Source organism: Convolutriloba macropyga, chromosome 10 (genome assembly GCF_964194025.1).
Source record: "Convolutriloba macropyga chromosome 10, txConMacr16.3, whole genome shotgun sequence".
Classification (NCBI taxonomy): domain Eukaryota; kingdom Metazoa; phylum Xenacoelomorpha; order Acoela; family Convolutidae; genus Convolutriloba; species Convolutriloba macropyga.
This window is the reverse complement of record NC_134477.1, coordinates 41,192,958-41,218,969: the sequence shown is the minus strand read 5'-3', so window position 1 is coordinate 41,218,969 and position 26,012 is coordinate 41,192,958. Positions and strand designations below refer to the sequence as shown.

At 37.1% G+C, this 26,012-nt stretch overlaps 1 protein-coding gene across 1 annotated transcript in view; it reads left to right on the top strand.

Moving 5' to 3' along the window:
* The window catches only part of LOC142348025 (uncharacterized), a 208,283-nt gene that overhangs the window by 159,310 nt on the left and 22,961 nt on the right, over positions 1 to 26,012 (top strand). The window contains exons 5-6 of the mRNA XM_075399192.1: positions 9,215 to 9,259; positions 25,409 to 25,636. Of these exons, the coding sequence (XP_075255307.1) occupies positions 9,215 to 9,259; positions 25,409 to 25,636 (273 nt within the window). The remainder of the gene's footprint in view (positions 1 to 9,214; positions 9,260 to 25,408; positions 25,637 to 26,012) is intronic.

Below are 26,012 nucleotides of genomic sequence, written 5' to 3'. Positions count from 1 at the left end.
AGCTTGCCTAGGAAAAAAGTTAGTTCTTCATACGGAAATTTGCTATTTTTTCGAATAAATAATTTTAAAAGGTATTTTTTGTCGGATCAAGGAGTTGTTCAAATCGAATCAAACTCGGCATAGAGTATCCCCAGTGTATGTAGAGTCTAAAATAAAAAGATTTTTTGCTATAGCTTGCCTAGGAAAAAAGTTAGATTTTCATACGGAAATTTGCTATTATTTCGAATAAATAATTTTAAAAATAGGTCTTTTTCGTCGGGTCAAGGAGTTGTCCAAAGTGAACTAAACTGGGTGTGGAGTATACCATGGATGTCTAGAGTCTAAAACAGAAAGAATTTTTGGTATAGCTTGCCTAGGAAAAAAGTTAGTTTTTCATACGGAAAGTTGCAATTATTTCGAATAACTTGAGATTATTGAATTTTACAAATTGGTCTATTTTGTCGGATCAAGGAGTTGTTCAAATCGAATCAAACTCGGCATGGAGTATCCGCAGTGTATGTAGAGTCTAAAACAAAAGGAGTTTTTGCTATAGCTTGCCTAGGAAAAAAGTTAGTTTTTTGTACGGAAATTTGCGATTATTTCAAATAAATAATTTTAAAAATAGGTCTTTTTCGTCGGGTCAAGGAGTTGTCCAAAGTGAACTAAACTGGGTATGGAGTATACCATGGATGCCTAGAGTCTAAAACAGAAAGAATTTTTGGTATAGCTTGCCTAGGAAAAAAGTTAGTTTTTCATACGGAAATTTGCGTTTATTTCGAATAACTTGACATTATTAAATTTTAAAAATAGGCCTTTTTCATCGGGTCAAGTCTAATTTGAAAGAAGGTGAAAGTAAGAGTTCAAAAACCTAGGTTGGGGGGGTCGATTTTTTGCTCCATCATAAAGAAAAAATGATTTATAATTAAAAAATTTCAATATTTTCACTATTTTTTGCCTTCTTTGAACTTTCCAGTTTCACTTCCACGCAACTAATTTTTTGGATCCATCACAAGTCTAATTTGAAAGAAGGTGAAAGTAAGAGCTTAAAAACCTAGGTTGGGGGGTCGATTTTTTGCTCCATCACATAGAAAAAATCATTTGAATTTAAAAAATTTCAATATTTTCACTATTTTTTGACTTCGAACTTTCCAGTTTCACTTCCACGCAACTATTTTTTTTGAAACATCACAAGTCTAATTTGAAAGAATGTGAAAGTAAGAGTTCAAAAACCTAGGTTGGGGGGGTCAATTTTTTGCTCCATCATAAAGAAAAAATGATTTAAAATTAAAAAATTTCAATATTTTCACTTTTTTTTGCCTTCTATGAACTTTCCAGTTTCACTTCCACGCAACTAATTTTTTGGATACATCACAAGTCTAATTTGAAAGAAGGTGAAGGTAAGAGTTTAAAAACCTAGGTTGGGGGGGTCGATTTTTTGCTCCATCACATAGAAAAAATGATTTAAAATTAAAAAATTTCAATATTTTCACTATTTTTTGCCTTCTTTGAACTTTCCAGTTTCACTTCCACGCAACTAATTTTTTGGATACATCAACAGTCTAATTTGAAAGAAGGTGAAAGTAAGAGTTTAAAAACCTAGGTTGGGGGGGTCGATTTTTTGCTCCATCACATAGAAAAAATCATTTGAATTTAAAAAATTTCAATATTTTCACTATTTTTTGCCTTCTTTGAACTTTCCAGTTTCACTTCCACGCAACTAATTTTTTGGAAATATCACAAGTCTAATTTGAAAGAAGGTGAAAGTAAGAGTTCAAAAACCTAGGTTGGGGGGGTCGATTTTTTGCTCCATCACATAGAAAAAATCATTTGAATTTAAAAAATTTCAATATTTTCACTATTTTTTGCCTTCTTTGAACTTTCCAGTTTCACTTCCACGCAACTAATTTTTTGGAAACATCGCAAGTCTAATTTGAAAGAAGGTGAAAGTAAGAGTTCAAAAACCTAGGTTGGGGGGGTCGATTTTTTGCTCCATCATAAAGAAAAAATGATTTAAAATTAAAAAATTTCAATATTTTCACTATTTTTTGCCTTCTTTGAACTTTCCAGTTTCACTTCCACGCAACTAATTTTTTGGATACATCACAAGTCTAATTTGAAAGAAGGTGAAAGTAAGAGTTTAAAAACCTAGGTTGGGGGGGTCGATTTTTTGCTCCATCATAAAGAAAAAATGATTTAAAATTAAAAAATTTCAATATTTTCACTTTTTTTTGCCTTCTTTGAACTTTCCAGTTTCACTTCCACGCAACTAATTTTTTGGATACATCACAAGTCTAATTTGAAAGAAGGTGAAGGTAAGAGTTTAAAAACCTAGGTTGGGGGGGTCGATTTTTTGCTCCATCACATAGAAAAAATCATTTGAATTTAAAAAATTTCAATATTTTCACTATTTTTTGCCTTCTTTGAACTTTCCAGTTTCACTTCCACGCAACTAATTTTTTGGAAACATCACAAGTCTAATTTGAAAGAAGGTGAAAGTAAGAGTTCAAAAACCTAGGTTGGGGGGGTCGATTTTTTGCTCCATCATAAAGAAAAAATGATTTAAAATTAAAAAATTTCAATATTTTCACTATTTTTTGCCTTCTTTGAACTTTCCAGTTTCACTTCCACGCAACTAATTTTTTGGATACATCACAAGTCTAATTTGAAAGAAGGTGAAAGTAAGAGTTTAAAAACCTAGGTTGGAGGGGTCGATTTTTTGCTCCATCACATAGAAAAAATCATTTGAATTTAAAAAATTTCAATATTTTCACTATTTTTTGCCTTCTTTGAACTTTCCAGTTTCACTTCCACGCAACTAATTTTTTGGAAACATCACAAGTCTAATTTGAAAGAAGGTGAAAGTAAGAGTTCAAAAACCTAGGTTGGGGGGTCGATTTTTTGCTCCATCACATAGAAAAAATCATTTGAATTTAAAAAATTTCAATATTTTCACTATTTTTTGCCTTCTTTGAACTTTCCAGTTTCACTTCCACGCAACTAATTTTTTGGAAACATCGCAAGTCTAATTTGAAAGAAGGTGAAAGTAAGAGTTCAAAAACCTAGGTTGGGGGGGTCGATTTTTTTGCTCCATCATAAAGAAAAAATGATTTAAAATTAAAAAATTTCAATATTTTCACTATTTTTTGCTTTCTTTGAACTTTCCAGTTTCACTTCCACGCAACTAATTTTTTGGATACATCACAAGTCTAATTTGAAAGAAGGTGAAAGTAAGAGTTTAAAAACCTAGGGGGGGGTCGATTTGCTCCATCACATAGAAAAAATCATTTGAATTTAAAAAAATTTCAATATTTTCACTATTTTTTGCCTTCTTTGAACTTTCCAGTTTCACTTCCACGCAACTAATTTTTTGGAAACATCACAAGTCTAATTTGAAAGAAGGTGAAAGTAAGAGTTCAAAAACCTAGGTTGGGGGGGTCGATTTTTTGCTCCATCATAAAGAAAAAATGATTTAAAATTAAAAAATTTCAATATTTTCACTATTTTTTGCCTTCTTTGAACTTTCCAGTTTCACTTCCACGCAACTAATTTTTTGGATACATCACAAGTCTAATTTGAAAGAAGGTGAAAGTAAGAGTTTAAAAACCTAGGTTGGGGGGGTCGATTTTTTGATCCATCACATAGAAAAAATCATTTGAATTTAAAAAATTTCAATATTTTCACTATTTTTTGCCTTCTTTGAACTTTCCAGTTTCACTTCCACGCAACTAATTTTTTGGAAACATCACAAGTCTAATTTGAAAGAAGGTGAAAGTAAGAGTTCAAAAACCTAGGTTGGGGGGGTCGATTTTTTGCTCCATCACATAGAAAAAATCATTTGAATTTAAAAAATTTCAATATTTTCAATATTTTTTGCCTTCTTTGAACTTTCCAGTTTCACTTCCACGCAACTAGTTTTTTGGAAACATCGCAAGTCTAATTTGAAAGAAGGTGAAAGTAAGAGTTCAAAAACCTAGGTTGGGGGGGTCGATTTTTTGCTCCATCATAAAGAAAAAATGATTTAAAATTAAAAAATTTCAATATTTTCACTATTTTTTGCCTTCTTTGAACTTTCCAGTTTCACTTCCACGCAACTAATTTTTTGGATACATCACAAGTCTAATTTGAAAGAAGGTGAAAGTAAGAGTTTAAAAACCTAGGGGGGGGGTCGATTTGCTCCATCACATAGAAAAAATCATTTGAATTTAAAAAAATTTCAATATTTTCACTATTTTTTGCCTTCGAACTTTCCAGTTTCACTTCCACGCAACTAATTTTTTTGAAACATCACCAGTCTAATTTGAAAGAATGTGAAAGTAAGAGTTCAAAAACCTAGGTTGGGGGGGTCGATTTTTTGCTCCATCATAAAGAAAAAATGATTTAAAATTAAAAAATTTCAATATTGTCACTATTTTTTGCTTTCTTTGCACTTTCCAGTTTCATTTGCACGCAACTATTTTTTTTGAAACGTCGCAAGTATAATATGGAAGAAGGTGAAAGTAAGAGTTTAAAAACCTAGGTTGGGGGGGTCGATTTTTTGCTCCATCATATAGAAAAAATCATTAAAAATTAAAACTTTTTTATCAGAATGAGTACTTGATCATTGGCGACTCGAATCTTCGGGACGCCAAGGAGTATCTTGAGCAAGATCTGCTCTTGCAAGAATTCGGGTGAGAAAACTCTGTTGCTGCATATCTGAATATTGCTTGCTTAAACTGGCTCAAAAAAAGTGTTTTTATAGTGTAAAATACGATGGAGAAGGAGGTCGACGATGTCAACATTTAATGAGCCTTGTAACAGACGCAAGGCAATACAAAGGGGTATTTGTGATTGTCGGAGATAATGATGCAAAGACCAAATCTGTGCAATATATTTGTTTGAAATTCATGGAGTTTCGAGATGCAATTTGGCCCACGAAAGTCATTTTTGGAACATTTTTGGGAACATGCGAAGGAAAGACTTGCCCCCAGAAATGGTGTCTAAAAACAATATGTTCCTGAGGAACCAATTAGGAAGTCAACTTAAAAGTACTAGAATAGTCAGAAGGGAAGATTTCGATGATAACTGTAGATACCACTTCGATAAGTATGGAGAAGGGTATCGCCATATGGCAGCCCTAATCCTCTCAGTGATCCGAGAATTTGATAGTTCCTAAATAGTTTTGTACATTGTTATTTGACTCTTATTGCTTCTATCCGCTTTAATTGATGTCATTCGTTCGGTCTTTGTCTTTCCTAGAAGCTGTCATGTATTTTGTTTGTTTTCAGTATCGGCCGGCTCGCTTTCCTTTGTTTCAGGTCCTTTCGCAACCTTTCGTAACTCTGAGGGCCTCTGCTGATGAAGATGGAGATTTACGAGTCACCCTCTTCACTTATTCAGACTTCAGTGAAGCCTCTGCAGCAACTTTTCCCGACTGCAACTGAAGACTCATTGATGACAAGGTCACGTACGTGCACCGGGGAGAATACAGAGAATACGGGAGAGTTTAATGGCGAGGAGAGTTTTAAAGTGAAAGTGAACTCAAAGTGAACTGTTAGAGTGATCAATTCATTCACTTCAAAGTGAAACTCTTCCATTCATTCAAAGTGAACTCAAAGTGAACTGTATTCATTCACTTCAAAGCATTCATTCAATTCATTTAATTCACTTTCAATTCAATTTAATTCATATTTTTCACTTTTTCCACATTTTATTCATTTTATATTATTCTTAACTAGATATTTTCCGTTGATGCTTTTTACTAGAGCGCATGTAAACGCAGTTTTGAGTAGCAAACTGTAGTCATGAGTATAGAGTAGAGTAGAGCGCGTTTTAATTGCCACTTGAGAGAACACTTAAGTAAATAAAACGGGCGAGCAATTATAATTATGCTGCACAGATGCAAATCCGTCGCTTTCGGTTCATGCCTAGATGAAAGTCAGCCGGCTTTTGTTCATGCTCCGCTAAATTTCAGCCGCCTTATAATAATGCCCCGATAAAATTTAGCCGCGCTTTTTTGCTGCTCAGATAAAATTCATATAAACAAAATCATGCCCTAATGAGTCATGTTTTAAAACAGACTATAAATTCCCAAAACTGACATGAACAGAACAAGTGCCAGGCAAAAAATCAGAATGAAAAATTTAATGTTACAGCGCTGAATTAGTCGTAGACCAAGGTACGGGTTATAAATTATTTATAAATCTTTGGATTATTTTATAAATTATTTGTAAATATTTGGATTAGTTTATAAATTATTTGTAAACTTTTAGTTTATAAAACAATTATAAAATTTTGGATTAGTGTATAAATTCGAACAAAAATTTTTGTGCCGCAAAAAAAACAATCTGCGCTAAACTCAGCTCTAAAAAAATACTCATTGCAAGAAAACTAAAATTAAAAATGAAAGGAAGAATTTCAAATAAAAAATTGAAATGAAAACCAAGAATTGCAAAAGGAAACCGAAAATTCTTTTGTGAAAGCACAAAATTTCGGGGATCAAGCACACCTAGGCAAAAAACCTAGATTTTTTTGACAAAAAATGGCAAAAAAAGGTGCTCCAAATTTAAATATCCCGCCCAGTCAAGATTTTTCTGGTTAAACGAAAACAAGCTACGTAGTTGAAATGCCCACCCTATTGAGATTGGAGAACTTTTTTGCATTTTTTTTTAATTATTAAACAGCCACAAGTTCTGATCGGAAATTTCAGTCAATTTAGGGGACCCGATTAGAAAAAGGAGAGTAGCAACCGAATAAAAATAGAAAGCCAACAAACAATTTATTTTGCCCAGGTTGAGTTCTCAGGTGGAAATTTGATATGTCCAATAGGAATGTCGATATGGGATTAAAATTTATATATACAGATGCAAGAACAGATATATGAGCACGGTTTAACTAGCATTATATTGAAACAAAATTGTGTGCAAACTGAGGAAAACGAAAAAAAAACCAAAAACAAATGGACAAGGAATCAGCCTTCTACATTGTGCTCAGACAAAACGCAATGCTCCGCATGAAACAAACAAGGCGACTGCACTGAAAATTTGTCAAATGATTGTAAAGATATTTTGTCGACAAATGGTTTTTGTTTTGAATTTTTCTTTTTGACTTTATTTGAATGTTGTTTCTGAGAAACGCGTTTTCGGGACTGGTTTCGGAGAGGGCTCACTGATGCTTTTGTTTTTGATGCTGGCTCTATTGTGTAATTTGTTTCGCAGCAGAGAAAATTTATAAATATAAATAAGTTTTTGGAAAAAATGGATTAATTATGGGTATTTACTTTAATAAAACGGAAAAATTAAAACAATTTTTTCTAAATTTTTTATCGTACTATTTTAAGTGTTATCTATAGTTTTTTTTAATGCCAGCAAACGCCCTAGAACACTTCACTTGAGAAAAATAAATAGGAAGCTACCTGGTTGGAGAACTTTTATTAAAAAAATTTAAGAAATGCGCTGAAAAGCGTTGAATTGCGCTGATTTATTTTTCAAATGTTTAGCTTTTGTTTTAAAAAGGTTGAGTTCCTGCTATTTTTTTAATTTTAGGGGCCAAAAAAACCAGTTTAAAAGCCTGTATTTGTGTGCTCAAATTGGTGCTAAGTTAATGGGTTCTTGGTTTCCGTTACAATACGGATACACTTATGTCTGTTGAGTTTTTTCTATATTTCAATTTTATAAACATTCAAAAATGCAAAAAAAGTTCTCCAATCTCAAAATTGGTTATTTCTACTTAACTTGTTTTTGCTTTATCGATGACTGATTAATCATGAAAAGATGGAATGGTTAAGTTTTGAGCATTTTTGCATTTTTAAATTTTCTGGACCTTCATGATGATGTGTGCTGATACCCAAAATTATTTGTTCTATCGCTTGAAAACTTTCAAATTCATTGCAAAGTTGTTAAGAGTGTGGACTTTTTAAATTTAGTTTTCTTGATACCGGTTGACCTATTAGGTTTAGTAAACCGTAAATTCTGTTTTTGCTTTCTGATCAAAAGATCAAACTAATTAAAAATCTAAATTGGTAGTATTTAAAATGATGCATTTATTGCCAAAAACTAGATAAACTAATCCAAAAGTTTACAAATAATTTAAAAATTAATCACAAAATTTAAATTTTTTAAAGTTAATGCCAAATCGCAAAAGTTATTATTATTTATTGACAGGGTACAAACAAGTAAATTAAAAATTAACAATTAATTCCAGAACTATTATTATTTCTGCTGGCAGATAGACGACTCCTTAGTTTTTGTTTGATAAAAAACCTTTGATTCCCGCTAGTTTTTTCAGCTGCATTCTTCGGGCTGCCCTTGTAATATTATAATTGAACAACAACAAAACTCTTCCACTGGGATTTGCTGGAGGAATTTAAACAAAAATTACGAAGAAGGTTTAGGACCATTTTATGTTAGGAAAAATTAGTATTTTGATTATCAAATTAATAAAAAAGAGACTATTCTTTCGGGGTTTTTTTTTAATCTTTTGCTGTATTATAATCTGCGTTTTTGATCTATTTTTTGCCTCGCAGATAATATTATTTGGTAAAAAGCAACGTAACAAGCTTTTTTTTTCAAATGGACGAGCAAAATACAGCAATGGTAAACGAGAAAAAATTAAGGATCTCAGGGACAACTGAAAATTGATACAGATTACGTGGTCAATAAAGGATTTATCTTGTAATTTTAATCAACTTCGTTACTCTTTTTCAAGCTATAAGTAACTCATTTCCATATAACTTTGATTATGTCAATTATCCCGAAAAGAAAGAGCCTTATGAGTGATTAACTTCAGAAATGTCCTTCTCGATACTCACTGTGGATTAGAAGACAACTAGCAGTTTTTCATTTACCCATATCATTGTTCGCAAGAATGATTAAGTCTTTGATTGTAGGATCAAAGTATTTCCTAATAAAATTTGGGAAATAAAGTTTCAGGCTAATTAGATTCTCAAAGTTGCAGAGACGGGCTACATTCATCCGTGAATGCTAGCGGCAAAATGAATGCCGATGATGACATTTGATCATTCCTTTTTGTTAACAATTTTTACATGTCAGTCCACTTATTACTCTTTGAAAAAATGATTGATCGACCAAAGTTCAAAGAAAACAATTTGCAGAATCTCATAAAATCCTTAGCCCCCAATAGTTTGCAGGTTAGGAACAATACACTAAATATAACTTGTGTTATTCGACTAGGGTAATAACGGATTTGCTCATTTGAATTTTTGTTGCTTATTATGCATAAAATTACATGATTGTTTCAGACTTTAATAATGGTGACAACGAACATATGAATAGTCCATGCGTGCGTAAGTATTTTTTCTCAAATTTCCTTTCAATTCGAGCTGTTGAAGGTGTTATCAGGGAAAGAATCAATTGCTTGGCGCATCTCAGAAATCATACCAAACTCAACCTCTCGTCAGGCATTTTAGAACGCGCAAAACTGGTATAGTAGGAGCCAAGATAAAAGATGTGAAGAAATATTCTTGCCAAGGTCGGATCGGAGTGTAGGTGATATGATCAGAGCGCATTTTTGGTTCTCGCCTAGTTTCGATAGAGGTTATTATTGGAAAAAGGTCATATTCCTTGCAAAAAATCTTATCCGATGTGAGAATGTGGAGCCCGAGAATGTTCATGTTGAAAACGATCGCATATTTGTAAGCTCTCCATTTTCGGCTGCATAACTTTTTTTTTCTTTTTCTGTTTTTGATGCGTTAAAATTTTTGATTAAGTAAGCAAGGGTTATTGAAAAAGTCTGCCATTGTCTGTAGGCACAAATTTGAAGAAAAAATTTGTAAGAAATCAGTGAATAATTAGAAAGTTTTGTTTTCTTCCAAGATGCTATAACGATCACTAGAAACCAATAAACCAACGATCATATAGAGACGCCTTGGAACTATTCTCATTTTTGGCAAAACCAATTATTCAGTTTTTGAAAAATATTTGTGTTAAAACTTATCTGATTCGTAATGTGAGATTATGCCATGATCTGAGTTCAACTCTAAATTCCTTCAATCAATATTGGAAGCAAACACGCGTCCAGCAAAAAAATCTACCCAAAAACCATATATAGTCGTGCATGCAAATATGAGTTTTCAAAATGCAAGAAGAACACATTGTTTTTTTGTGTGAAAGAATCAAATTCTGTTGATGTAATTGAAAAATTAAAAAAAAAACTGTATCATTTTCAAAAACAACTCAAGGAGTTCTGCTCTGCCATCTGTACTATATAAACAGTCTTATTGAATTTCGATTGTAGTTATGTACCAGATCTTAAGTTTTTTTTGTAGAAATATATTTCTTTTTCTGATGCAAAATGATTATCCGCTCGTAACTGATTTTAAAAGATGCCGACACCAATGTTTTTAGATTTGCTCGGGGTATGAAAGCATTAGATAACAGGGCCAGAATCTTTTTTGTTTCATAGAAAGGAAAATAAAAAACACCTAACAATAGCAGAAAACGCTGTAGAAGTTTGTCTAAAAGAATACATTTTATAAAATAACAATGTGAAAAAAAATTTATTACCATTTCGTTTTTTTTACTTATTTTTCAAGAGAGGCTCCATTGCATATCCAAACCTGGACGGAACCATTTTAGGACAAGCCTCACTTTTTGCAATGGTCTTCATTAAAATTTTTCACGCTTCAAATATATTCAGGCATACAGTTAAGTCCATTCGCTAGCAGCAATTATTCTATTGAGTAGTTCACACTATAGTCCTTCAACCAGAATTCATAGCCCTCTGTGGTACTTTAATGGCAGTTAGTTACTTTGGTTGATGCATTGAAACCCACCAATATTTTTAACGCTATTTAAACAATGAATATCAATGAAGCGCAAATCGTGTTGGAAAAATGAAAGCAAATGAGGAAGAGATGGGGTTTCTCAAAAGAAACATTACAAACCAGCGCTTTTATCCCATACTAACCCGGGCCAAGGTTTCGCCCTTAATCCACCCCTAATTAGATGGGATTACAGTGTAATGCAAATTCAACTCCTATTTATTGGGAAAAAGAGTGTAAGAGTGTAATTTTAAAAAATTACACTGCATTTACACTCTTTTCTCCACTCTTCTTTTTACACTCTTTACAAAAAGTGTAATTTAGAGTGGAGTGATATAAAATTACACTCTTATAGAATCACCATTATAACCAAAATAAAAACTTAAATTGTTGTAGCAGCTGGTGCAATGGTTAATGCAAAAAAGGAAAGTAATATATAGGACATAGGGAAGGGCGGGGGATCAATCCTCACTACCTCCTTCCAACTTTATTTTTTTAAAAAATACTCTATTGTAATTACACTCTTCCACCGTTAATTAAGCGGAGAAATAGGGGTGTAATTTTTTTCATTTTTACACTCTTTACACTCTTTTCCCCTTTATTTTTGAGGAAAATCCTCGGCCCGGGAAATAAAGTGCCCAATTATGAGGAAACTGTAACCCGGTGTAAACAAAAATTTTGGCTTTGAAACTAATTTCTCCCTTTTTTGTCTGGAATAGAAAAGCAAAAAATTCAGAGTTTTTCCGGGAGACATCTAAAATTTTACGATAAAAAAAAGCGTATCGACAATTGTTTTTGACAATTTTTTCAGTCACTAATGCTTATATGCGCAAAAATCAACTCCTGTGATAATCTTTTGGTCTCCTACCAAAGGTATCAGAACTTCTATTTTTTTCTGATTATTCACTCATCGTAAATCAGAAGTCAATAATAATTTTGATACCGCGAAAAACAATTGTATTCGTGCAACTGATCATGTATTCACGCAACTCAGCAAATATTGTCAAACTGGACCTTAGCTTTTGAACGGGGGCCCAATGTTACTTGAGCCTCCAAGTATAGTAGTTCTTCGGCGTCCGTCAAATTCAGACAACATAATAGTTAGCGGATGACATTATTCGGCTATCGTTCCGCATCTTTTTCCGCATCTTCCATCGTTGCGATAGACTTATCATATTTGGATGCAAAACTAACACTAACTGAATTTGCTCACCAAAGTAGCTATTAGGTGATAGCATGGTTGCCTGAAATTCAAGATCACATGGATTTCCCTTGCACCCCGGGTTGAAGTTTCTTTGATTTCATACAAGGATCATATATGATTTCATACTGTCCATACTTGATTTCTTAGTACGATCCTTGTATGAAACCAAAGAAACCATATATGATCCTTGTATGATTACCAAGAAATCATATATGATCCTAGTACGAATACCAAGAATCATACATCTATTTTTTGAAAATCTTTAATCATTTATGTTTTTTGTTTTTATTCGGTAGGGCATCACCTATATGATACCCCGGCATCACATTGTGATCCGCCAAAAGACCCTAACGTACAATATCAATTGCAAGTTGGGCACAAAATAAAGGAGTAAGTCCAAACAAATAACAAAATTTTTGATATACTATAAAGCCAGTTGATACATATAAATGATCATTTATAGAAAAAATTAATCACAAAAAAAATTGGATATCACGTCAAATTCGTTTTCTGAATACGTTTAAACCACAAAATTATTCTTTTTAATGCACACAATGAATCAAATGTGGAGTGCAAATGCGATATAATAATTTAATAAGTCCTCTGACTACATTATACGAGAATTTGTGGCACCAGTCAATGTATTATGTGTCATATATGACCTTGTATGAAATCCAAGAAATTTTTTCAACTTTAATGGAAAATCAAAATTATACAGTTTTTAGTCTTTGAATTTTTTTGTATGATCCTTGTATGATTTCTAGGAAATCATATATGGTCCTTGTATGACTACCAAGAATTCATACAAATCATATATGACCTAGTATGATTACTAAGAATCATATAAGACCTAGTACGAAATCAAAGAAAATTGTATGATCGTTGACCCGGGACGCAGTCAAAACAAGCAACAGGCTCATTTCTTCGCATACTTTATCAGCTGCTCAGACATGAAATTGACGTAAGCGTAAGTGAAAATTGATATGAAAATATTTTTCTACGTTTTATCTAGATTGGAATCCAAAACACACTTGTTTTAAATGCGTCCTTTCGATTTTTTGAACAACGGTCTTCCATTATAGAAATTGTTGCTGAAGTTGTTGCACTGTCAGCTAGAGTTAGCAAACTCTACTTTATATTAGTTAATGGGTTATTAATAATCTGTTCACAACTTTTCATAAAAAGATGCCGACAGGTATAAACTCAGTAAAAAACTGTAGTTCGGGAGCTCAATTCAACTCTTTTTCGACTATAAGAATACGTACAAAGCATAGCAACGTGTAAGCATTATCGGTGTACAAAGCAACAAGTGATACTTAGACGGCAAGGTTTTTTCGATGCTCTTTTACTGGTTTTTTGTCTGATGTTATTGACGTCAAATCAGTTCGTATTCAATCGGCAATTGTCTAGAAAACCTAAAAATATTAAGCCGAAAACCAGCTTAATCGATACATATAGTGGTTATATTTAGTTAAAATTAGGTTAAATGAACCTTTTCGGAACTTTCTACGTATATTAGAACGTATTTAAATCTTATTTTAAAGTTTAGAAATACTCGATTCTGATTGGCTGATAATATCTCGCTTACTTATTTACTTCGTAACATCCTCCGGCCCGGAAGAAGATGTTGGGAAAACTGGTACAAGTTTTACAAGCGGGCGGACGAGTGAACCGGTCGACGTACGTAAAACGGCGGAGCGCGCGACGCTATCGGAGCCGTAACGGAGTTCCACAATCCGAGCGGTTGGGTAGTAACCCCTAGGGTTGGTTTCTTCAACTATCCAAACCAAGTCACCGGTCTTAAGGTGTTGCTCGGCAGGCGTCTGCCACTTAGAGCGTCGGTTCAGCGTCGGTACGTACTCTTTGATCCAACGGGACCAGATCGCATTAGCGTACGACTGCGCACGAGCGTAGCGTTTACGATGGTCAAGCTCATTGTTGCCAACAACAGACGGAATACCGGTAGAGTATTCTCCTAAAAGAAAGTGGTTGGGCGTTAAAGCGTTCAAATCGCACGGATCGGCGCTTACGGGTGTTAAAGGACGCGAATTGAGAGCATTCTCCACGAGACAAAAGGTAGTATGCAGTACCTCATCCCTGAGGCGACGCGTGCCAAGAATCGTATACAACAAGCGTTTGAAGCTGCGTACCAACCTCTCCCAGATACCACCTTGATGTGGTGCGCTGGGTGGATTGAATCTCCACTTTATACCTTTGTGAGCGAGCTCAGCTGCAATGTTGACAATGTTCCACTTTTCAATACTTTCTCGGAGTTCTTTCTCCGCTCCAATAAAGTTAGTGCCATTGTCTGACCAAATCATGGCAGGCGTACACCTACGTGACACAAACCGCTCAACTCCCATAACACAAGAACTGGTGTCCATGGATGTAACTATCTCGACATGGACAGCGCGAGTAGTGAGACAGGTGAAGAGGAAGCCCCACCTTTTCTCAGTGGTACGGTGGACAGTAACATAGAATGGCCCAAAGTAGTCAACGCCAGTGTTCGTGAAGGGAGGAGACTGGTAAGCAAGTCTCTCCCTAGGTAAGTCAGACATGATTGGTTGCATAGTTACAGCTTGGAAGTCTCGGCATCTCAGGCAGTGTGCTTTGATGGAACGCAAGGATGATCTTAGTTTCAGTACTGTGTAGTGTTCCTGCACAATTGATCTTAGGTATTCAACGCCCTGATGGTAATGCTTTACGTGCGTGTGTTCAAGGAACAGTTTTACAAACGGATGACGTGCATCTAAGATGATTGGGTACTTTACATTAAACCCAACTTCAGTTAACCGCTTGATGCGGCCCGTGGAACGGATTAGCCCATTTGGACTAATAAACGGTGAATGTGGAGCAATTCGGCTACTCCGTTTAACGAATTTATTGTCAAGAAGATCTTTTCTTTCGGCTTCAAAAGACTCTCCTTGCACCAAGTACTGTAGATGACGCTCGGCTTCGTCAAGCTCAGTAGGGTCAGTAATGCTACCATCGGGGTTACGGTAGCCGGCATGTTTCGGCAAAAGCCGGAGAACGTATGCGGCAATGCGCAAGTACTTTTGATAAGAACTAAACTTATCAAATGGGAATAACGACGGAACGGGAGTTGTCTGTTTTTTGACAGATGTAGCGAGAGAGACAGTGTCTTCTATGATGACTGCTTGGTTGACGCCAAGTTTGATGTTATTAATGACGTCTTTGTTCGGTACGAAAGGGAAACTTGAGTTGATTAAAAAATGTGGACCATTGACCCAACTGCTTAGTTGCAAAACCTCAGCGGACATTCCACGCGTGCCAGCGTCAGCTGGATTATCCTTAGTTGCGACGTGGTTCCATTGGTCAACGCTGGTATACTCCAAAATTTCACAAACGCGGTTTGCAACAAAGATTGGTTGCTTTTCATTAGAGTTTATCCCTTGAAGAACGGTCGTGCTGTCTGTCCACATGAATACTTGGTTAACAGTTACAGTAAGTGCCTGAATAATTTCGTTCTTCAGCCGAGCGGCAAGTAGAGCTGCTTGCAATTCCAGTTTAGGGAGAGTCATTACTTTCATTGGCGCCACGCGCGCTTTCCCCAAAACAAACGCAAGCTCTGTTTTTATCTTGCCCGTAGGGGTTGTTACTCGGGCTCGAAGAAATGCGACGGCAGTAAAAATATCCTGGGAACTGTCACCGAACATATGCAACTCTGTATTATGAAAGGGTCCACTAAAGTAACTTCGAGGAATTTTGATGTTTTCAAGCTTTGGTAAGTCAGCACTCCAGACCAAAAATCTTTGAACCATGTCCTGTGGGAGTTCGTCATCCCATTGCTGTCCTGTGACCCGCCAGATGTCTTTTAAGAGCAATCGCGCACCGACGGTAAACGGTGCGACAAGACCAATGGGGTCAAAGACTTTCGAGACAAGACTTAGGACCAAGCGTTGCGTGAGAGACTTGGTGATAGCGCAGCTTGTACCCCTACTCACAACTAAAGTGTCATTAGTGTGATCCCACTTTAACCCTAGCACATGCGATGAATCCTCCTGACATGAAACAATAACCTTGGGCTCAGTAGATTGAGGCGAACCATCAATTCGATCAGCCAGATTTTGCACATTGCTTACAAACTTTGTAAGCTTGAACCCACCGAGATGGAGAAGATGTACCAATTCCTTCGATCTATTGATGGCTTTCTCAGGAGACTCCACTGAGTCAAGGTAATCGTCCATGTAGAAGTTTTCAAGGACGATTTTTGCAGCTTCGGGGTAAAACTTGGCATTGTCTCTCGCAGTGCGTTGTAATGCATAGTTAGCGCATGTGGGCGAGTCTTTAGCCCCGAATATATGGCGCGTATATTGATACACTACAACGTTAGTTGTGGGGTCCTCCCGCCACAGAAAGCGAAGTGATGGTTGATCTGATGGTAATACGTCAACCTGTAGAAACATTCCCTCGATGTCGGCAGAGACGGCATATGGATGTTGTCGGAAGCGAAGAAGTACGTAAATAAGGTTTTGGAGCAGATCAGGGCCAGTGAGCAAAGATTTATTCAGTGAGGCGCCATGAAATTTTGCTGCTCCATTGAGCACCCTACGCACCTTACCCGGTTTGTTCGGGTTTAAAACCGGATGGTGGGGTAGGTACCACTCTTTATCGGACCGGTTCTCAACCTTGTGAGCGTCCGGAACCTCAATTACATACCCCTTGTTTAGGTCTTCCTTGATGGTACTAGTATACTTCTCTCTAAGGTCTTCATCCTTAGCCAATCGTTTTTCGAGAGATTTTAGTTGCACAAGGGATGAGAAGTAATTATTTGGGAGCTTGGTGTTATCTGCTGCCCACAGCGTTCCGACATCGTATCTCAGGCCATTGTGTATGGTGGTACTCTCAAGTATTTCGTGAGCCCTTGCGTCTGCTGCAGATCTTGAGTCGACCTGCTTGTTTGCCCCGAATGATTCAATGTCGTACCATAACTTTACTTGACTTGCTAACTCATTGTCTTGTTCGATATTCACTTTAAAGCACGTTGAGGTTAAACACGAACTTGATGGTAACGGACCGCTTAAGACCCAACCTATGGGTAAGCGTACGGCAATGGGTGAACGCTTCTCATCGGCAGAGAAGTATTCTAAAGGGCGGATGGCATGATAGACATCTTGTCGGAGTATCATCTCAATGTCTTTATAGGAATATGTCACAGGATCAAGGACTGCTAAGTGTGGGTAAGTCTCTTGCAGGGCCTGTACATTAATTATATCAGAGCCGACTTTCAGACTCTCTTTAACGAAAGGGTTAACGGTGAATGGTTCGAAATCTTGTTGCTCTCTTGGTTTCACAGTAACTTCAACAACCCTAGTATCAACTAATTCTTCGGTATTAATACCCTTGACAGTTAGCTTTAGTGCTTTATCGTGCAAACCGAGTCTATCTGCGAGACTACCGGCCACCCAAGAGTTACCGCAGGCGGTATCACACAATACTAAAGCCTTGGTATCTAAACCGGACGAATTGACCAACTGCAATTCCGTTACCTGAAGGAGCCCCTTAACATCAGTAACAGATGACATTGTTGTGGTCTTATTAGACGGCTGTTGAATAGTAGTTGCTTTACTTTGATCTGTGTTGCCAGAAGACTGGATAGTATTGGGATTTGTTGACTGTTTCGTTGGGAAAACCCTATCTGCTCCATGCAATAGTGAGTTATGCGAACTATTACACCCTTCTGCTCGGCACTTTCTTGGTTGAGGACACTGGTGGAATGAGTGCTTATCACGTAAGCACGAAAAGCAAAGTTTATTATCGGCCACCAACTTAGCTCTCTGGGTTGGGGTCTTTTCTTTGAAAACTCGACACTCCCATAGCCGGTGGTTACCTTTGCATACAATGCACCGAGAGTAATTGTTTGTGAAAGAAGATGGCATTTGCTTCTTTGTTTCCCTTTGTTGCGAATTCGATGCAAACACTTTTGAGGCTGTTTTGGTCTTTGTTACTGAAGTGATGTTCTCTTCAGGTTTGGCCTTGGTTGCGCTTTGTTTCATAAGATCATGGGCCTCAGCCTTTTCTTTAAGCCAATCGTTAAAATCAAGGAGGGTAGGCTTAACCCAGTGCTTCTTAACCGTAAAGAGTGACCATGACTCCTTCATGTTTGGTGGTAACTTCTGTACCGCTTGGTTAAGTAGGGAAGCGCTCTTCAAATCAGCATCATATGATAGTGACTTGAAAACCCCAACGAGGCTGGATATGGCTGCAGAATAGTTAATAATGTTATCACTATTGTGCATTTTAAGAGCCGGAAAGTTGCTTAGTTTATCCAAGTGTGCACTTACGACTGCCTGTGGCTGGCCAAATTTACGCTCCAAAGTCCTTAGTGCATCCTTGTACATTAAACCACAGTAAGCAAACTCGGCGATTGCAATCTTTGCTTTACCAGTGACGAGTGTCTTAAGGTATGTCAATTTAACGTCATCAGTGAGCGTTTGCGAGTCAATCGCGCTTTTGAATTGACCATACCACTCGTGCCATTGTAATGGATCGTCATTATACTGAGCAAGTTTCCATTCTGGCAAGGGGTCATTTTTCTTGCTGTTTATTGCGTCAGCCAACTCCTTAATCAATGACGCATTGTCCGGTATCGGAGGGGCAGGTGCAGACACCTGCGGACCACTCCAACTCAATGGAGTGGGCCCAACATAAGGGTATGTTGGCTGAAAAACCGGAGTGGCCAGACCAGGTACAATATTACTTGTAGTTGCAATCGGGTTTTCCTGATGTGTGCCGGATGGTGATTGCATATCAATCAAAAGGGGTGAATTCGAATATATTTGTTGTGGAAAATTAATAACTGATGGTGCGTTGTGTGCCTGTACATTTGGAGCAACATTATTTACGGTGGTAGCGTCTTGGTTGACTAATGACGGTCTGTGCTGTGGAAAACGCCAATGACTCATATTTGGCACAAAACTTTGGCCGAGATGGATATTGGAAATACTTGGGACAGGAGCAGCAACGGATCGTACAGCTTTGTGTACTGGGTTATTATTATTCTGGAAAGTGTTGTTGACAAGGGGAGGATTAATCAAAGGGGCGCGTGGGATGGGAGCAGTGAGGTTAGGTGCGAAGACTGGGTTCGGAATGGGAAGGACGTTAGGATGAGCGGGTTCGGAGTTGTGCTGTTGAATAATTGGACTTGGTGGGGCGCTTGGGTGCAGGGGAACGTTTATTGCGGGGGCTGGATGATTTGTTGTCGGAAAAGGAGGAAGAGTGGCGTTTGGTGCTCGGGGGACAAAATTAATTTGTTGTCGGGGGCATATACGCTGGGCCGAATTATTCTCGGGCAGACTTGATGTTTCAGGTCCCCCGGATTGCGAAATTTGAAGTTGTGCGTTGGGAAAAAACTCGGTTGCAATATTCTGATTTTCTTGTGGTGCGAACGTCTGTGGTGGAATGGGCTGTTGAATGGGCGGTGAAGAAGCCCCTGGGGCGTGTACAGAAGGCGGCTGACTATCCGCGGTTCCTTGGTTAGTTATGCTTGGGAGCGCCGTGCCTTGCTGGCCTGTTTGATTCATTTGCGCCCTTAGGTGCGCCTGGTACAACGCCTGTGTGTTAGCAGCAGCCAAAAAATTTTCAGGTGGAGTATAATAGGGGTCGAGTTGCTGCAAGGTCTCATTGCTTAAAATGTAATTGCCTCGACAATTTTTTGGAATGGAATGCCTTGAAATTTCAGTGTTCTGATCTTCCACTGTTTTGCCGTTGTTGTGGCTAGGACATTCTGGAGGGTCAATCATAACCTGTGGTTCGCTAGTTTTCTCCTCATTGTGAAAACTTAAAGCAAGTGAGGTGTTGATCCAGTCTTGGACAGCCTTTTCACTTCTCATTGAGCTCCTAGCACTTGCAGTTGTTACAGATTGGCTACCTTTAGAAACGGCGTCCAGCAATTCAAATTCTTGCAGAGTTGCCTCTGCCAACCGTTTCCTGTTGTTTTCCTCCAGTTCATCTAATTCCATTTGCTTTTTCTGTTGAGCAAGGCGAATGGCTGCCTCATTCTGTTTTTCAATTTCTTCACGCTTCATCTTAGCAATTACATAATCATGTTTACGCTGACTAGATGTTTTTGACGAGGTCATCAGTGAGGGAATTCTAGAACGAATGGAAGCCCTTGGTTCCTGGAACTCACTCACTTTATCATCAGCAGAATTGATGTAGTTTCGTGCTGAAGCGAGTATATTGTCGTTCTTAGTTGTCATTGCCTCCAAGTAAGACTCTAATGAAGGAACAAGTGCACTTGGATCTTCCGTTTTTCCAGCAAATGCAATCAGGTCCTCATTTTTGTCCACAACAGTCATAAATGCTTCGTTGCACTTTGTTACTAGGCGTTCAACTTTCACTCGCCTACTTTGACTATTTATAAAATGAAGGATATCTTCATGTATGGCATGCAATTCAGCTTCACGCTTTGACCTGGCAGCGTACAACTTTTTGACTTTTTGATCAAGACTATTAGACATCACGATGTTATTATTTCCAAATACCAGCAAAACTACCACTGCACACGGTTATTTTTTATAAGCACACTCCAAACAAATCAAACCCAGGCAGATTAAACCCAACGCAAAAGACACCAAACACACCACACTGTAGACAGTCTGTAAAACAAACCACCCAAAGAGCAGAAAATGTCGTCGAGCACCCAGTGCCCGACAGAAACAGAAATGGAGCGCTGAACGCTATGCGCTCAACGCAGAGGGAGACAAAGGACACACGGGAAGTCGAGCGAGCAACGCGCGACGAAACGATGACGTTACGGACGGAAGTCGAGCGAGCAACGCGCGACGCAACGGAAACGGGACAGACGAGAAGTCGAGCGAGCAGTGCGCGACGGAACGGAAACGGGACGTGCCGGAAAGCGAGCGAAAAACGCGCAACGCAACGAAACGGGACGGTGGGAAAGAACTGTCGGGAAATGAGGACGGAAAGAACTATGTTAGCCGACCACAGCAAAAACTCAACAAAACAACCTAGCCGTAACTCCAGAACAAACTTAAGTCACATCCTAGGAAGAAGGAGAGAAGCTACTGCAAGACAATCTAATATAGTTCATTATGGCGCTATAACGAATAAATTTAACAAAAACTAATTTACGGCAATGCAGTAGTACACTAAAAGAATGAAAAGGTCGAGAAATTAACTAGCCGTAACTCCAGAATAAACTTAAGTCACATACTAGCAAAACCCAAACCAAAACAAACAATCAGCATACTAACGGTATTAAACAAACTACAGCAAAATTGAATAAATTACAATAGTGTATTTGTAGACTAAGATAGTTGGAAAAGTCAAGAAACAAACCAGCCGTAACTCGAGAATAAACTTAAGTCACACCCTAAAAAGCAACAAGACCAAACCAACTAGCAATCATACATGTACACACAAACATAGAGCAGCAAAATCAATATACTACAACAGGAAGGCTAGTAAATTAGTAAAGTTGAAAAGTCAAAGGACAATCCAGCCGTAACTCGAGAATAAACTTAAGTCACACCCTAGAAAGCTATAAGACCTAAACAACAAACCAGCATACTAGCATACTCAACATACTACAGCAAAAACGACAACATACTTCAACACATATTACATACTACAACAAAAATCAGAAACGTAGACGGAGAAAACGAAAAGCAAAGTCTTGGGAGAGCGACGTTATTGAAGAAAAAACGGGACACGGAGAATTGAAAAGTTAAAGGACGAAAAAGATGCGGACGAAACGGTACATAAAAGAGCGACGAGCAACAATTATAGGAATTCGATCAGTTTTTTTTTTGTAGGCCGGAGGTTGTGAAAATTTTCACAACTTTTTCTGTGTAATGAGTTTCACTCAATTACCGAACCTTCCTGTTGAGAAAATGATTTTTTGACAAATTTGTCAAAAATTTTTTGCTTTTGTCCAATTTTTTCAAGTTTCGGTCAATTTTTTGCAAATTCTTGATTACGGAACGGTAATCCAGTAAACTTGACGGTTTTATGCTCGAAAGTACGATTTTTCAATATTCTATATTGATATTCTATGTTTTTTTTTTGATTTGCATCAAAATTGACCAAAAATTTTTAAAATTGGACAAATTAGCATAATTTTCGCTCAACTTTCTCTATATCAGAGGTTATTTTTTGATATACTAACCGACTATATCAATTTTCTCGAATTTTTGGTAAATCGGACAAAAATTTTCAAAATTGATGTTTTTTAGTCTCAAAAATTATGTTTGCCAGGGCCCCTTGCCAGTAATTTCTACCAAGAATAGTTTAATTCTAGGCCCCATGCAATGAGAAACTCAAGGGTTGGGTTTCTTGCCGTCTAAATTCTGGGTTACAATTATAAATTTACTGCGAAAAAATTAAAATAATTTGTGCCGTCTTACAGTTTTTTTTTCGTCAGTTTGTTCCTGGACGTTTCACTGGTGACGTCTGTTTCGAGCCAACATAGGCCTCCGAGTTGATGTAGTCCTCGGGTTAATCCAGAGGCTATCACATAACCTGAATGTGGGGGCCAACCTTCACCGCCAATTTGGTTCGGACGTTGTGAGACAGAACTTTGCCAATAGCACTGTCTTACTGGTTCAGCACCTCTGTCGCAATGCCATGAGTGGTCAGCGTCTGCTTGTATAGTTTTTCAAGCTCATCTTGGGTACAATCGCCCAGTGTGGCCCTTTGGTAGATTTGGTGGGTCATAAGGAAGCACAAACTCCACACCACACATAGATCAAGAGTTGCTATTTAAGTTAACTTCGCGTCTCTCAACAAGGCAGTATAGAGTGAATTATATTGAATAATAAACTACTCAAGTTTATCATAACTATTAGTATTCGTAAGCCCCAATATAAACACGGCACCAATATAAACTCAGTAAAAAAATGTAGTTCGGGAGCTCAATTCAACTCTTTTTCGACTATAAGAATACGTACAAAGCATAGCAACGTGTAAGCATTATCGGTGTACAAAGGAACAAGTGATACTTAGACGGCAAGGTTTTTTCGATGCTCTTTTACTGGTTTTTTGTCTGATGTTATTGACGTCAAATCAGTTCGTATTCAATCGGCAATTGTCTAGAAAACCTAAAAATATTAAGCCGAAAACCAGCTTAATCGATACATATAGTGGTTATATTTACTTAAAATTAGGTTAAATGAACCTTTTCGGAACTTTCTACGTATATTAGAACGTATTTAAATCTTATTTTAAAGTTTAGAAATACTCGATTCTGATTGGCTGATAATATCTCGCTTACTTATTTACTTCGTAACAACAGGAGTTTTTTGGTACTGATCGGGGGAATGAAAGTATTTGCTGACATGATCAAAATCAGTTTTAATTTTTAAAGAAAAACATCATATTTTACATGTTATACCAATATTTAATTAATCGTATCGCTAGCTAAAACAGAGTCAGAATCAAGGTCTTTCGAAACATGTTCACTTGATTAGATTTCAAAAAACAATCTGTCATTAGGAATAGATTGCGTTTTTGAAGGTTTAGCGTTTCGACCAGTGTCATAATGAACAACGGTATGTATTAAATTTAGTCAAAAGCTTCCGGCAACTAAAAATAGCATACAAAGCGATAAAAAATGGACTAAATGATTTGAAAGCAGATTTTGCCGGAACTATTTTGTCATTTTGGGCAATATTTTCAAGAAACGCTCCATTGTATATCGACATAATGCATCAATCAATCAGTCTATGGTAACTAGCAAGCAATAGACTATAAACCATCAATCTAAAATGCAGCGAATTTGATGTAAAAGCAATTTTTTATCACTGCGCGGATTTTTATTGTTGCCAGTTTTTTATCACTGCGCGGATACATTACCCTGGTCAGCAAATCAAGTCCCCCAGAAGGACAAAAGCGGCAAATAACAACGAGCTCAATTATGAAAGGCGTTTAAATACATGGCGATATCACTTGAGCATTGAGAGACAATATTTTGCTTTTTGCTTATTGCAGTAACACATACAACTATTGGCTATATTAGATAGCGATGACTGTAACTAAGTGTAAAACTGAATAAGTATAGGATCGTATTTATTTTTCTCATTGGTCTTCATCACAATTTTTCTTGCTTAACGTTTTTTCAAACATACAGTTAAGTCCATTCTCCAGCAGCGCTTTTTTATTGAGTAGTTCCTACTATAGTCCCTCGCCAAGATTTCATAGCCCTATGTGGTACTATTACGGCAGTTACGTCCGTTGATGCATTCAAACACACGACTTTTAATGCTATGTTTATAATGCTATGATGCAGCTCAATATTTGCAAAGAAAGAACCCAGAAGAAGATGAATTCAGCAATAGAGGCCTTACAAGCCAGTGCCTTTGTCGTCTGCCAAGCAAAGTGGACTATTATGTCTATTTTACTCTTTAATTCCACGAAAAGTATCTTGATACATGTGAAATTGGATTTTGAGGCAAGGAAACGTTTAAACTAACTCGTATATAGTATTGGACAATAGATTTTATTAGCTTAAATTTTATAAACGTTTACCCGGGTAGCTCATCATACAACTTTCCTTGATTTCATACAAGGTCAAATATGATCCCCGGTAATCATACAAGTTTCATACAAAAAATTAAAATAGTTGTAAACCACTATGACGCTCAATACACCAGAAATAACCCAACGATGTGTTCTTGAGATTCATTTTCCCGGTAATCATACAAGGTCATTTATGATTTGTATGATTTCCCGGTAATCATGCAAGTTTCATAAAAAACAAATTAATTGTAAATGAGTTAACGACTCCAATCGTAACAGCTATCAGGCTCTTTTAGTGAAAAAATACAGCAGAGTCACCCAAACGATGAGTTCTTGAGTTTTATTTTCCCGGTAATCATGCAAGGATCATATATGATTTCTTCAATTTCATACAAGGATCATATATGCTTTCCTGGGTTTCATACAAGAACCATGTGTTTTCTGGCTCTGATACTTCTGCATAAATTACATAAATTGCTTTTCCGAGTTTTTTGAGGTAATGTGAGAGGATATTCGTAATTCAAATCCTTGATTTCCCATAAAGATCATTAATGATTTCCTCGATTTCATGCAAGGATCATTAATGCTTTCCCGGATTTCATACAAGAATTATATATGATTTCCTAGGTTTCATGCAAGAATCATATATATTTTCCTAGGTTTCATGCAAGAATCATATATGATTTCCTAGGTTTCAGGCAAGGATCATATATGATTTCCTTGGTTCGATGCAAGGATCATATATGATTTTCCTTGGTTCCATGCAAGGATGGCACTAGAAAATAAGTTATGATTTGAATGACATCGATCCTTGTATAGAACCAAAGAAGCGGCGACCCGGATAATAACTGATATCTTATACTTAATAAAGCTTCGGCTCAAAAATCAACAAAGTAGTGCAATTGTATTTAAAATGGATTGGTTGGGGGCGCTAATGGGGGCAAAAGTAATAGAGCTGACCTGTTCAGAACCGTACTTCGAAGACTGGAATCCTTCGTTCAAACCTGAATGCAGGTACTTTTGCGGAGAGTCGCCCCTTTTCAACTTTGAGTATACCCGAAAGTGCGTTGCCCATGAATGGAACGAAGAAAAACAACGATGTAAAAGAGTAAAAGACCCAGAAAAGAAGGAACGATGGTGTCCTGAAACTTTCACATATCATCAAGTACAGCCTTGCATGCATAACAAGCCATGTAGTAAGTAACATTTTGATAAATACTTTTCCGAGAACAAATTGAGACGGAGGGATTATCGGCCAGGATTTTAGCCGACAAGCAGAAAATAAATATCTAGCCGACACTTTTCTCTGATTGGTTGACAACATAGATTGGTCAAAATATCACTACCCGAGTCGAGGTGTCACCGCCATTCAACGCAAAATTATGTAAGATAAGCTGTGAATGCGGAAAATTTTGTAAGATAAGCGGTGAATGCGGTGAAGTTAGATAAATCAGGCGGTGAGTGCGGTGAAAAAATCTTTATCGCCTGGTAGCGGTGAAATTACATAAAATCACCGCCTTGAGAAAAAGTGTCCAAATCACGCAAGCTAAGCGGCGAATATGATGAAACTAC